This window comes from Solanum stenotomum, chromosome 11, assembly GCF_019186545.1.
Source record: "Solanum stenotomum isolate F172 chromosome 11, ASM1918654v1, whole genome shotgun sequence".
NCBI classification, from domain to species: domain Eukaryota; kingdom Viridiplantae; phylum Streptophyta; class Magnoliopsida; order Solanales; family Solanaceae; genus Solanum; species Solanum stenotomum.
This window is the reverse complement of record NC_064292.1, coordinates 23,263,163-23,276,399: the sequence shown is the minus strand read 5'-3', so window position 1 is coordinate 23,276,399 and position 13,237 is coordinate 23,263,163. Positions and strand designations below refer to the sequence as shown.

Here is a 13,237-nt window from a genome sequence, read left to right as displayed (position 1 = left end):
CGGTTTCCCATCGGTTTGGGGATGAAAAGTCGTGCTAAGTTTAACCTTAGTACCAATCCCTTTTTGGAATGACTTCCAAAAGTGAGAAGTGAATTGAGTACCCCTATCCAAAATAATCGATAGAGGAACTCCATGCAATTTCACCATTTCACATATGTACAACTGAGCATAGTCTTCTGCCAAATAAGAAACTTTAACGCGAATAAAGTGGACTGATTTTGTCATTCGATCTATAATGACCCAAATAGAATCATGTTGTCTTCGGGTGCGAGGCAAACCCACAATAAAGTCCATATTTACATCTTCCCACTTCCAAGTGGGGATACTTTTATTTTGGGACAAGCCTCCCGCTCAACCTTAACTTGTTGACAATTAGGACATTTGGCTACAAATCCCAAAATATCTTTCTTCATACCATTCCACCAATAGACTTCCCATAGATCACGTTACATCTTTGTTTCTCCCAAATGAATAGAATATCGAGAACTATGAGCTTCTTCCAGAATTTGTTCCCTCAACCCATCAACATGCAGAACACATAACTGACCTTTGTACCTAATCGCCCCATCTCCCCGTCGGGAGAAAACTTCAAAGGACTTCTTGAGTACCAACTCTTTCAACTCAACTAATATACGATCAAGGCCTTTCTTAAACTTTACATCCATCACAAAGGACGATTCAAAATCATTATGGACCATGACACCACCTTGGTGGAATCCACTAGTTGGACACATAGTCGGGCCAATCTATGCACCTCACGAACCAATTCTTTCTTTTCGTCGTCTACATGAGCCACACTACCCATGGAAAATATACTAAATGCATTCGCTACAACATTAACTTTGCCGGGGTGATAAAGGACACTCATATCATAATGCTTCAAGAGTTCTAACTACCTTCGTTGACAAAGATTCAAGTCCTTTTGACAAAACACATATTGAAGACTCTTGTGATTGGTGAAGGCATCCACATGGACCCCATACAAGTAATGTCTCCATATTTTCAAGGCAAATACAACCGCTGCTAATTCAAGAACATGGGTAGGATAATTCTTTTCATGGATTTTCAGTTGTCTTGAAGAATAGGCATTCACTTTACCGTTTTGCATGAGGACACATCCAAAACCTACTGTAGAGGCGTCACAGTATACCACAAAACCAACCGTACCCTCCGGCAAGGTCAACACCGAAGCGGAAGTAAGTCTATCTTTCAACTCTTGGAAACTTTTCTCACAAGCTTCCGACCACACAAACTTAGCTTTCTTTTGAGTCAAAGCCTTCAACGGAGAAGCAACGGAGGAAAACCCCTCAACAAACCTCCTATAGAAACCAGCCAAATCCAAAAAGCTTCTAATGTCANTCTTTCAACTCTTGGAAACTTTTCTCACAAGCTTCCGACCACACAAACTTAGCTTTCTTTTGAGTCAAAGCCTTCAATGGAGAAGCAACGGAGGAAAACCCCTCAACAAACCTCCTATAGTAACCAGCCAAATCCAAAAAGCTTCTAATGTCAGAAGGAGTTAGAGTTCCAGGCCAACTCTTGACCGCATCCGTCTTCTTAAGACCTACCTCAGTACCCTCACTCGATACAATATGATCAAGGAAAGCTATGGACCTTAACAAAAATTCACACTTGCTAAACTTTGCAAAAAGTTGTTGGTCCTTAAGAACTTGCAACACAATTCTCAAATGGTCCACATGTTCATTCTCATTCCTTGAATATATCAAGATATCATCGATAAACAAACTAACAAACATGTCTAGGTATTTCCTAAACACTCTATTCATCAAATCAATAAAGACTGTCGAAACATTAGTCAATCTAAACAACATTACCACAAACTCATAGTGACCGTACCAGGTTCTTAAGGCCGTCTTTGGAATATCATCCCCTCTCACCCTCAATTGGTGATAACCCGAACGAAGATCAATCTTAGAGAAATAGCTATCCCCCATTGAAGTTGGTCAAACAAATCATCAATTCTAGAAAGGGGATATTTATTCTTGATGGTCACTTTATTCAATTGTCGATATTCAATGCACATTCTAAGAGACCTATCCTTCTTTCTAACAAACAACATGGGAGCATCCCATGGAGAGATACTCGGTCGGATGAAGCCCTTATCTAATAAATCCTTGAGTTGCTGTTTCAACTCGGCCGGAGCCATTCTATAAGGAGAAATGAAGATAGGTTGCATGTTCGGAAGAAGATCAATACCAAAATCTATTTCCCGCTCAGGAGGAATACTGGGAAAATCATCGAGAAACACTTTCGGGAACTCATTCACTACCGAAACCGACTCTAGAGAAGGGGTTTCAGATTCAAGATCCTTCACCCTTACAAGATGGTAAATACACCCTTTGGAGATCATCTTCCTAGCTTTAAGATAAGAGACAAATTGACCTTTAGGTATAGAATTTCCCCTTTTCCACTCTAAGATATGATCATTTGGAAATTGGAATCTAACCACCCGAGTCCTACAATCGATAGAGGCATAACATGTATGCAACCAATCCATACCCAAAATCACATCAAAGTCTAACATGTCCAACTCTACCAAATCCCCCAAAGTAAGGAAATGGACAATTTCTATAAACTCTCTTAGCCACCACCGAGTCACCAACCAGGGTAGAGACTGAAAAAGGTTCTAATGACACTTTAGGAAGCATATCAAACTTCATAGACATATAAGGTGTGACAATGGACAAAGTATCACCGGGGTCTACTAAGGCATACATATCAATAATTTTATTTTAACATACCGGTCACCACAGCCCGGGAGTTCTCTTCGTCACCTCGGGATCGAAGAGCATAAAAGCGGTTTTGCTTTGGAGCATTGGAGTTTGAACCGCTAGGGGGAGCTTTCTTGCCTTATTTCTCCTTAGCCGAAAGTATTGGGCAATTCCTCAATTGATGACCACCCTTACCACAATCAAAACAAACATCGGTGTCGGTTAGGCACTTACTATCATGATTCTTCCCACATTTTGCACAATTAGGCCTATTCACAGAAGAACCACCACTATTACCTCCTTTAGGTTTAGGGTTAGACACCCTATCCTTGTTGACCCTTTGGGAAGAACTAGAGGAACCTTGGTTGGAAAACCTTTGTTTGAACCTTGGTCGACCTTGTCCATCAGACTTAGCATTGGAGAAGTTCCTATCACCAGTCCTAGCTCTCTTTACCTCCCTATTATTTTCCTTGAGTTTCTCTTCTTCCATTTGTTGGGCATGCACCATGAGACGTGAAATATCCATATTTGGGATAAGCATTGCTATACGACATTTTTTACTACAATATCGAACACTCCCATCACAAATTTATTCATCTTAGTCCTTGAATCTGCCACTATAGTGGGAGAATACTTGGATAATTGGGTGAACTTTAGAGCATACTCCTTCACACTCATACCTCCTTGATGAAGGTTAATGAACTCTTGCATCTTTGCTTCCCTCAACTCTAAGGGAAAAAATCTATTAAGAAACGCCGATTTAAACGATTCCCATCCTACCGGGCCCGCTCGTACCCTTCCACTGATCATACAAAACTTGAGCCACATCTTTTAGTTAGTAGGATGCTAACGCTGCCTTATCCTCGAAAGACACCTCCATTATAGCAAGTACATTATAAACCTCGTCGATAAACCTTTGAGGATCCTCTTCCACTTTGGAGCCATGAAATTTGGGAGGGTTCATTCTTGCAAAATCCCTAACCCTAGAAGCAGGCGAATTCACATGAGTCACAAAATCTCTATTGGCCTGATCCGTCACCGCTTGAGCTTGAGTAGTCATAGCTTGAGCTTGAGTCGTCATAGCTTGGGCTAACATTTGAAAATTCGACCTAACCTCCATATCCGACATAGCCGAAGGATTAATTGGAGCTTGATTANGCTTGAGTAGTCATAGCTTGAGCTTGAGTCGTCATAGCTTGGGCCAACATTTGAAAATCCGACCTAACCTCCATATCCGAAGGATTAATTGGAGCTTGATTAACTTGATAAGCTTCTTTATTCACATTGTCACCCTCTATTCTTCTTGCTTTAACCCTTTGTGTATTCATATCCTGAAGACACAAGAGATGGATTAGGATAGGGACTTTATAGAGCTAAACTCAATGACACGACTTAAGAGTAATGAAAAAAGTGAAATTTCCTAAACATCTTGTAGCCTCTTATTCATAAATATGGCGCGCTTCACACTTATGAACAAGACTCTACTAGACGTGGCTTATGAGACATCATCCTAGAATCATTCTAAACCTTGTGCTCTGATTACCAAGTTTGTCACGACCCAGGAGTAGCCCTTAGATGTAACAAGGCACATAGAACCCTGAAAGGCCCTAAGTAAGCCACCTAGCATATCATAACATAAGCATAGAACAATAAAGAGTAAAACACATTTCAAGTTTTAAAACATTTTTCATAAAAGCAAATCGGAAGTTTAGACTTGTCTCAATATAACCATCTATTACAATACTTGAATCAAATAGGGACACAACCTATACAACATAATCCAAAATACAAATACAAGGAAACAAACTACTAAGTGAAAACATCCGTCCTCGGCTCATGAGGACTCAATAACAAGCAAGGAGAAATGAACAATTCCAAGCTTTAGTCACAATGAGGACCACCTTGAGAATCGGACCCTACACTTGAGGAAAATGTAGGAAAATATGAGTTAGTACAAAAATCCACTAAGTATGATAGCCATGCATAAAAACCATGAAAACATGCTAAAATGGACATTTTAGTTGAATGCATGCGATTCACCAAGTTAAAGCATCATTTTTAAGATAATAAAAAAACATAAGTCAAAAGCATATTCATTTCATAGATCATCACATGAGAAGAGAAACATACCATAAGTACCATCAAAGCATACTTGTGCATTGCATGAATAACATACCATAATTCCACCCATGCTAAGTAAAGCTTCTTGAGTAACCATAGTTCATAATTCATATTCTTGTTCATAGTGGGAATAAGACTTAACCGACATAGACCATGTGAGCTTAACATGGAATCCAATGTTACTCACACCGAAAAGGGTTGTCCTACTTGCCTAAAGTAAGACCATCATTTGTTAGCTTTAGGTGGATACACTAGCTAAATATCCTATGGGGGCTCGTAGTTTATGGGATAAGGAGATTGTTACTAGAAACCCTCCCTTTCTAGCGGGGGAGCTTCCATCTCAAGAGATTTCTTCTAGAAACCCGACCTTTCTCATGAAAGAGCTTCCATCTCATAGTCAATATCCTGTCGATGCTAAGCATTTATCCCACAAAGTACTTATTAATTCATAACTTGTTTCATTAGGATAGCTTATTAGATCATGTGTGAGAATTACCTTTCACCGTCCATGTCTAAATATAACATTAGATTCAAGTAGGTGAGAATTGCCTTTCAACCTAGAATCTCCGTCATGTGAGAAAACGTTTCACATTATGTTCATTATGTGTTCATGAGAATATCCTTTCAATCAACACAACAACATTATCAGAATCATTGACACTTAACTCTCAAAGTGTTCTTAAAGCATATAGGCAAATCTCATAATCATGCATAATTCTCATACTTAGCCCTTCAAGGACCATAGATCATGTTCAATCAACACATCTTGAATTACTACATTAGACAGGGATGATAACTTAATTCAAATAGCTCAATTACTTTAAGCATAATCTCATCATATCCTTCTTTCATCAATTCGCCCACATCACAAGGTCATAAATTGGGAATATGAAGATTTCATGGATTATTGGGGAATTTCAACATAAAACCATAATAAATAATTAATTTAATCATAATATAGAGTAATTAAATCATTAGAATCATTTTTGAAAGGAATCCATGACTTGGAGTCAAACCTTGCTTTTGGGGTACTTGTATCTTCAAAATTGAGTTTTGAAGGGACTCCATGGATGAATTATATCCATGGATGAAGAGATACCATACCTTAGCTATGAATATCCAAATAATTTGAGTATAAAACCTTGCTCTTTCAAAATCTAGCTCTAACTTCCTTCTTCTTCTTCCTTGAAGTTTTTGAGAGAGAAGTTTTTGAGAGGATGAGTTCTTTTGGGATTTTTAGAATAATGTCTTGGATGACTTCATTTGGTGAGTTAAAAACCTTATAAATTTAGTCTAATTTAGTGTAAAATGATGTCACTTCATCTTAATTAAAACTGGGAATCCCCATAATTCCCCTAAGTGTAACTGCCAAAAGGCAGTTTTAGGCCTCACCCACGATCCCACGACCATGGTCCGTGGATGGACCCACGTGGCGTGCTGGTTAATTGTTGGTTGAGGTTTTGAGGCCTATTTTTGTAGGCTTGACCCACTCACTCATGGGGCATGGGCGGATCCACGGAGGTAACCGATGCGTGGGTTACCTCCGTGGGTCACTGCCAGGTAGCCTTCAAAGAGTTTCCCTGAAGGACCCATGGTTGGTCTTTGGGGGTCGTACCTTAACGTTCTAACATGAAACCCTATATTTTTTTAGGTACGGGGAGGTAAGTTTACGTCTCTAACCCTTATGTTAAGCTCTTGTTTAGCCTACTAGTTTTCGGAGTTGTACAACACCTATGGTCCGTGGGTTAACCTACGGTCCATTAGTGCTTCCATTGGTGGCTCCTGCAACTTCTGAAAATCTACAATTTTTCCATTTTCGAATCTGGGGTGTTACATTATCTCCCCTCGGGAACATTCATCCTCGAATGAAGTCTAAACTCGCTGAGTATGGAGGGAAGGAGATGCAATCCCTACCACCTGACTGAACTGAGTTCCAAGAACATGCAAATATACTGAAATGCAAGAACAACTGAAGGAACAAGATACTAAGATTGAATCTACGCAAGAGTGAATTGAGAGACTGGAGAGGAACTATTACCTCAAGCTGAAACGGAATCGGAAGGAAAGAGATGAGGATACTTGGCCTTCATGGCTGCTTCTGCTTCCCAAGTAGCTCCCTCTACGGACTGACTCCTCCATAAAACCTTCACTGAAGCAACTTCTTTATTTCTCAACTTACGAACCTGACGGTCAAGAATATCGACTGGCACATCCTCATAAGTGAGATTATCCTTCACATCCACACTCTCTAATAGTACTATGGATGCTGGATCACCCACAAACTTCTTCAACGAGGAAATGTGAAAGTCTGGATGAACCACTGCTAGTTCTGCTAGAAACTCTAACTCATAAGCCACCTTACCAACCCTCTTTAGGATTTTGTAGGGACCTATATATCTCGGACTAAGCTTCCTTTTCTTGCCAAATCTCATCACCCCTTCATAGGTGACACTTTCAGGAAATCCCAATCATTGATCTCAAACTGTAAGTCCCTTCTCCTTTCATTTGCATAGGACTTCTGACGACTCTGAGCTGTCTTAAGTCTATCTCTGATGAGCTGGACTTTTTCCATAGCTTCATGAACCGAATTTGGCCTAATTAATGCTGCTTCACCTACTTCAAACCAAACAATCAGAGATCTGCATCTCCGCCCATATAGTGCCTCATAAGGGGCTATCTGAATACTAGAATGATAGCCATTATTATAAGCGAACTCTATGAGAAGTAGGTGATCGTCCTAATTACTCTTGAAATCGATCAGGCAAGCTCTCAACATGTCCTCCAAGGTATCTGCCTGACCATCCCTCTGTGGATGAAATGTTGTACTGAGATTTACCAAGTATCAAGACCTTTTTGAATTGATTTCCAGAAATGAGAGGTACATTGAGGACCTCTATCCGAGATGATAGACAAAGGAATCCCATGCAACCTGACTATCTCATTAATGTAGAGTTTAGCGTAATGCTCTGCTGAATTTGTAGTCTTGACAACCAAGAAGTGAACAGACATAGTAAGACTGTCCACTATCACCCAAATGGAGTCATGCTTGTCTGCGAGTACGAGGTAAATCCGTAATGAAGTCCATGTTTATCACTTCCCACTTCCATGTAGGAATGTTAATCTCTTGAGTCATACCTCTTGGTTTCGGATGTTCTACCTTTACCTGTTGACAATTATGACACTTAGCCATAAAACCTGCTATGTCTCTCTTCATGCCGTTCCACCAAAAGAACTCCCGCAGATCACAGTACATCATAGTGGCACCTGGATGAAAAGAATATCTGGAATTATGGGCTTCTGTAAGGATATGCTGCCTCAACTCACCCACATTAGGAACACATAAGCGACCCTGATAACGAAGCACACCATCTCCCCCTTGGGAGAAAACCTCTACTTTCTGCTGACGAACTGCACATTTCAACTGAAGTAATATAAGATCACTATCCTATTTTTCCTTAACCTCCTATACCAATGAAGATTCAGATCTATTTTAAACTATCACACCACCATCTGACATGTCCTTAAGACCAATTCCTAAGTGAGCAAGCCGACGAACATCTTTTGCTATTTCTTTTTTTTCTTCCTCAATATGTGCTACAATACCCAAGGATAGTCTGATGAGAGCACCAACCACTACATTGGCCTTACCAGGATGGTAAAGCATATTCATATCATAGTCCTTTAGGAATTCAAGCCACCTCCTCTGACGAAGATTCAACTCTTTTTGGGTGAACATATAGTGAAGGCTCCAAATCTTTAGTGCAAATACTATGGCAACAAGCTCGAGGTCATGAGGCAGGTAGTTCTTCATATAGATCTTAAGTTGTCTAGAAGCATAAACTATGACCTTACCTCACTGCATCAACACACAACCTAGGCTGACCCTAGATGCATCACAATAGATCACATAACCGTCTGAACCATCTAGTAGAGTCAAGACCGGAGCTATAGTCAACCTAGTCTTCAGTTCTGAAAAACTTTTCTCGTACTCATTTCACCGCTGAAATTTGACTTTATTTTGAGTTAACTTGGTCAATGGGGACACTATGGTTGAAAATAATTCAACAAATCTCATGTAATAACCATCCAAACCCAAGAAACTTCTGATATCCTATTGGAGAGGTGGTGTCATGACCCAGGGGTACCCCCTACATGTAACAAGGTGTATAAGACCCTGAGAGGCCTCATACAATCCATTTAGCATATCATAACATAAAGTAAGAGAAATGATGCAAAAATTTAAAACATTTTCAATACAATCATAGTCTTTATAAAACGAAGCGGAAGTCTAATACAATTCTCTGAAACCATCTAAACCACATGAATAAATATTGGGACATATCCCATACAATAGTCAAAACATGAAATGAAAGACATAAAGGAATATGGTGGTCAAATCCTCGAATACTATGAGGACCCACCAAATCTTCAATCCTTGATCTACTATGATCCTTGCCACGAGAATGTGTGTTGGTGTCGCCNTTAGCATATCATAACATAAAGTAAGAGAAATGATGCAAAAATTTAAAACATTTTCAATACAATCATAGTCTTTATAAAACGAAGCGGAAGTCTAATACAATTCTCTGAAACCATCTAAACCACATGAATAAATATTGGGACACATCCCATACAATAGTCAAAACATGAAATGAAAGACATAAAGGAACATGGTGGTCAAATCCTCGAATACTATGAGGACTCACCAAATCTTCAATCCTTGATCTACTATGATCCTAGCCACGAGAATGTGTGTTGGTGTCGTCGGACCCTACATTTGATAAGAGTGTAGGCAACAGTATGCGTTAGTACAACATGTACTAAATATGATGGCTAGCATATACAACATAAACATAATGGTTAGTCAATGTAAACCATAAGCATAACCAATGCACATAAATAATCATCATAATAAGAAAATAATACTTCTCAAGCAACCTTACTCATCCTTAGTCAAGACTTAGGCCATCCGCCTCTAGTCAACTTATCTTATGAAAGGCATCTCTAGAAAAAATCCAAGCTATTCATTCTTCAAATTATGGTTCTCATTATTCATACTTACTTTAAAGACACGGGGATTCACCTCTTTGCCAAGATTTCAAAGGCTAATGGGTATTTGCCTCTTGCCTTACTTACTTTACGATTATGGGTACTTGCCTCCATTATCAGATCATATGACACGGGTACTCGCCTCCACATCATTTCATAAGGATCATGTGTACTCACCTCCATGTCCATTCATCATAATAAGAACGTAGGGACTCACCTCTTGTTCAATTCTAAGGAGTATGGGAAATCACCTCATATCTTTTCATATGGAGGTTATGGGTAGTCGCCTGTAGCCTCATCATTTACATAGTATTTTAGCATAGATTCATTTTAGGTGAGCAATCCTTTCAATCTAGAATCATTCATGTGAGAAAGCCTTTCACATTCATACATTCATACTTAATCGATTCATGTAGGAAGTATCTCTTCCACCACACCAACATCAATTACCTACAATTCATATCAAAACATTTAATCTCAAAGAAATTATTATCATAATTTATCAATCCTATATGGATAAGCCTAATTCCACAAAGTTTCCCTTCATGGCATCAACCCAACTATATCAATTCTAGGTTAGAATCATGGACTAGGCATGGGTACATGTAATTTCATCCTAAAAACATGTAATTCTGTCAGTTCAATCATAAACAATCATAATCCACTGAATTGGATCAACATTCATCATAACCCACAACATTGGAAGAAATCTTAACTAGAATTGGAGAATTCTTCATCAAATGGGGGAAATCTAAGGGACTCCATGGATGGAAGGAATCCATTGATGAAAATCCATCATACCTTGATTACAAAGCCCACACAAGCTTGAAGATTGGAGACTTGAACTTGACCTAGCTTCAGTTTCTTCCTTCTTCTTCCAACTTCTAGAGAGAGAATATTTGAGAGGAGTTTTGGGTTTTCTTTTGGGATTTGAGAAAATGACTTGAAATAGGGGATTTTTGGGGGTAAAAAAAAATACTTATATAGGTTTTCTAGACTTAGAAAAAATGACACCACTTTGATTTAATAAAAATCGGAAAAGAATATCCCTCTACTATAACTGCCAACTCTTGACCCATAGAACCCCGACCGACGGACCGTGTATTGACCTATGGTTCGTCCTGGTCAAGCGTGATCTGGTCAGAGACTTTGGACCTAATCCACGGACCCCTGAACCATGGACAGTGGATCCACCTACGGTCTGTGGGTCCAGTCGTGGACCTAGCCTGGATGATTTCCTAAGGTGCCCAACCACGAACCGTGGTTGGCCACTGTTGGTCGGTACTTGCAGTTTTCCAAAAACTGCTATTTGCCTCGTTTCAAATTTGGGGTGTTACATTATCTCCCTCTTGGGATTATTCATCCTCGAATGACGTTCTAGACACCTCTTAATGGAAACGACTCTAGACTAGCAGCCCATCATGCATACAACATATCAAAATGCATACAACTAAGGAGGAAACATCAACTCCAAGCCGAACATACTCAATGCACTATAAGGAAGTAGGAACTATATCAAACAACCCAATATGCATGTAATTTTTAGATTTCTTATATTCAAGGAGGAACTACCTTGTCCAAACTTAAAAACATGCTTAACACAATCTCATGGAACTCATATGCAATTCAATCTCAAAAAGCATATCTAAAACATGTTCATCAATTCATCTCATTAGAGTTTATAGGAAACTCATACTCAAGGCACTACAACATGAGGAAAATTTATCATATAACTCATTTCCTTTCAAAACACAAGTTTTCATGAACATGCATAACATAAGGAAATCATGGGATTATCTAAAACACACATGACTTCAAATCATAAAACAAACCAAGAGGAACCTCATTACCTCAAGCTAGAGTAGAAGGAAATAGATGAGGATATCGGGACTTCATATCAGCCTCAGCCTCCCAAGTAGCACCCTCAACTAGTTGGTTCCTCCACAAAACCTTCACGGAAACTATTTCCTTGTTTCTCAATTTCTTAACTTGCCGATCCAAAATCTCAACCGAAACTTCCTCATATGAAAGGCTCTTATCAACTCCCAAACCTTTGAGAGATATTATTGATGTCGGATCTCCAACACACTTCTTAAGCATAGAGACATGGAAAATGGGATGCACGGTTGCCAACTCATTCGGGAAATCTAGCTCATAAGCAACCTTAACAACACGTCTCAAAATCTTATATGGGCTTACATACCGGGAACTTAGCTTCTCCTTCTTTCCAAACCTCATCACACCCTTCATGGGTTAGATTTTCAAATAAACCCAATCGTTAACTTCAAACTATAGATCCCTTCTTCTCACATTGGCATACGACTTTTGTCGGCTTTGGGCCGTTCTCAATCTCTATCTAATAAGACGGACCTTCTCCATAGTCTCATGAACTAATTTGAGTCCAATCAAGGCAACCTCACCCAATTCAAACCACCCTATGAGAGATATACACCTCTTGCCATAAAGAGATTCAAAGGGGGCCATACCAATACTAGAATGGTAGCTATTATTATAAGCGAACTCTATCAACGAAAATTGGTCATCCCAACTTCCCTTGAAATTGATGACACATGATCTCAACATATCGTCTAAAGTTTGGATCGTTCGCTCTACTTGCCCATCGGTTTGTGGGTAAAAATTTGTTCTAAGCTTTACTTTGGTGCCAAGACCTTTTTGGAATGACTTCAAAAACTAAGAATTAAACTGAGTACCTCTATCAGAGATAATGGACAAGGGTACCCCATGCAACCTTACCATTTCGGTCAAATACAACTTGGCATAGTCTTCCGGCACATCAGAAACTTTGACAGGAATGAAATGGTGTCACGACCCGGGATCACCCCCTAGTCGTAACCGGCGTACTCGACCTCGAAGAGGTCTAATACAAGCCTCTTAGCAATTCATTCATCGCATAGACACTAAAACCATAAGGAATTAAAAACTTTCTTTACCAAGAACACATTTCATAAAAAAAGAAACAATAGCAAGCGGAAGACTTTCTAGACTTTATACATGATGTCTCAAAACCATCTAATACTTTAGAGTACAAAATTCGGGACCAATCCCATACACAACTTAAACAATACTAAAAAGACATAAAAGAACATATGGGGTATTGTCCTCGAATATATGAGGACTCACCAAGTCTTCATCTTCAACACTTAGAAACCTATCAAATAGCCATGACATGTCATCATCTCCAAATCCCTACACTTTAGTCCAAAAAGGGAAAGAAAGGGGTTAGCACAATTAAGTACTAAGTATGGAGACCATGCAAAAACATGCCAAAAAGGACATTTTCAAGGAAGTAAATGCTTTCATATCATTTGATAAAA

At 39.2% G+C, this 13,237-nt stretch overlaps 1 protein-coding gene across 1 annotated transcript; it reads right to left on the bottom strand.

Moving 5' to 3' along the window:
- Positions 1–3,886: 3,886 nt before the first annotated feature.
- On the bottom strand, positions 3,887–7,285 carry LOC125845768 (uncharacterized). Its single transcript, XM_049525300.1, has 2 exons — positions 7,037–7,285; positions 3,887–4,063 (listed from the first exon to the last, which is right to left on the bottom strand). Exons 1-2 carry the CDS (start codon positions 7,283–7,285, stop codon positions 3,887–3,889), a joined length of 426 nt encoding a protein of 141 aa, XP_049381257.1.
- Positions 7,286–13,237: the final 5,952 nt, after the last annotated feature.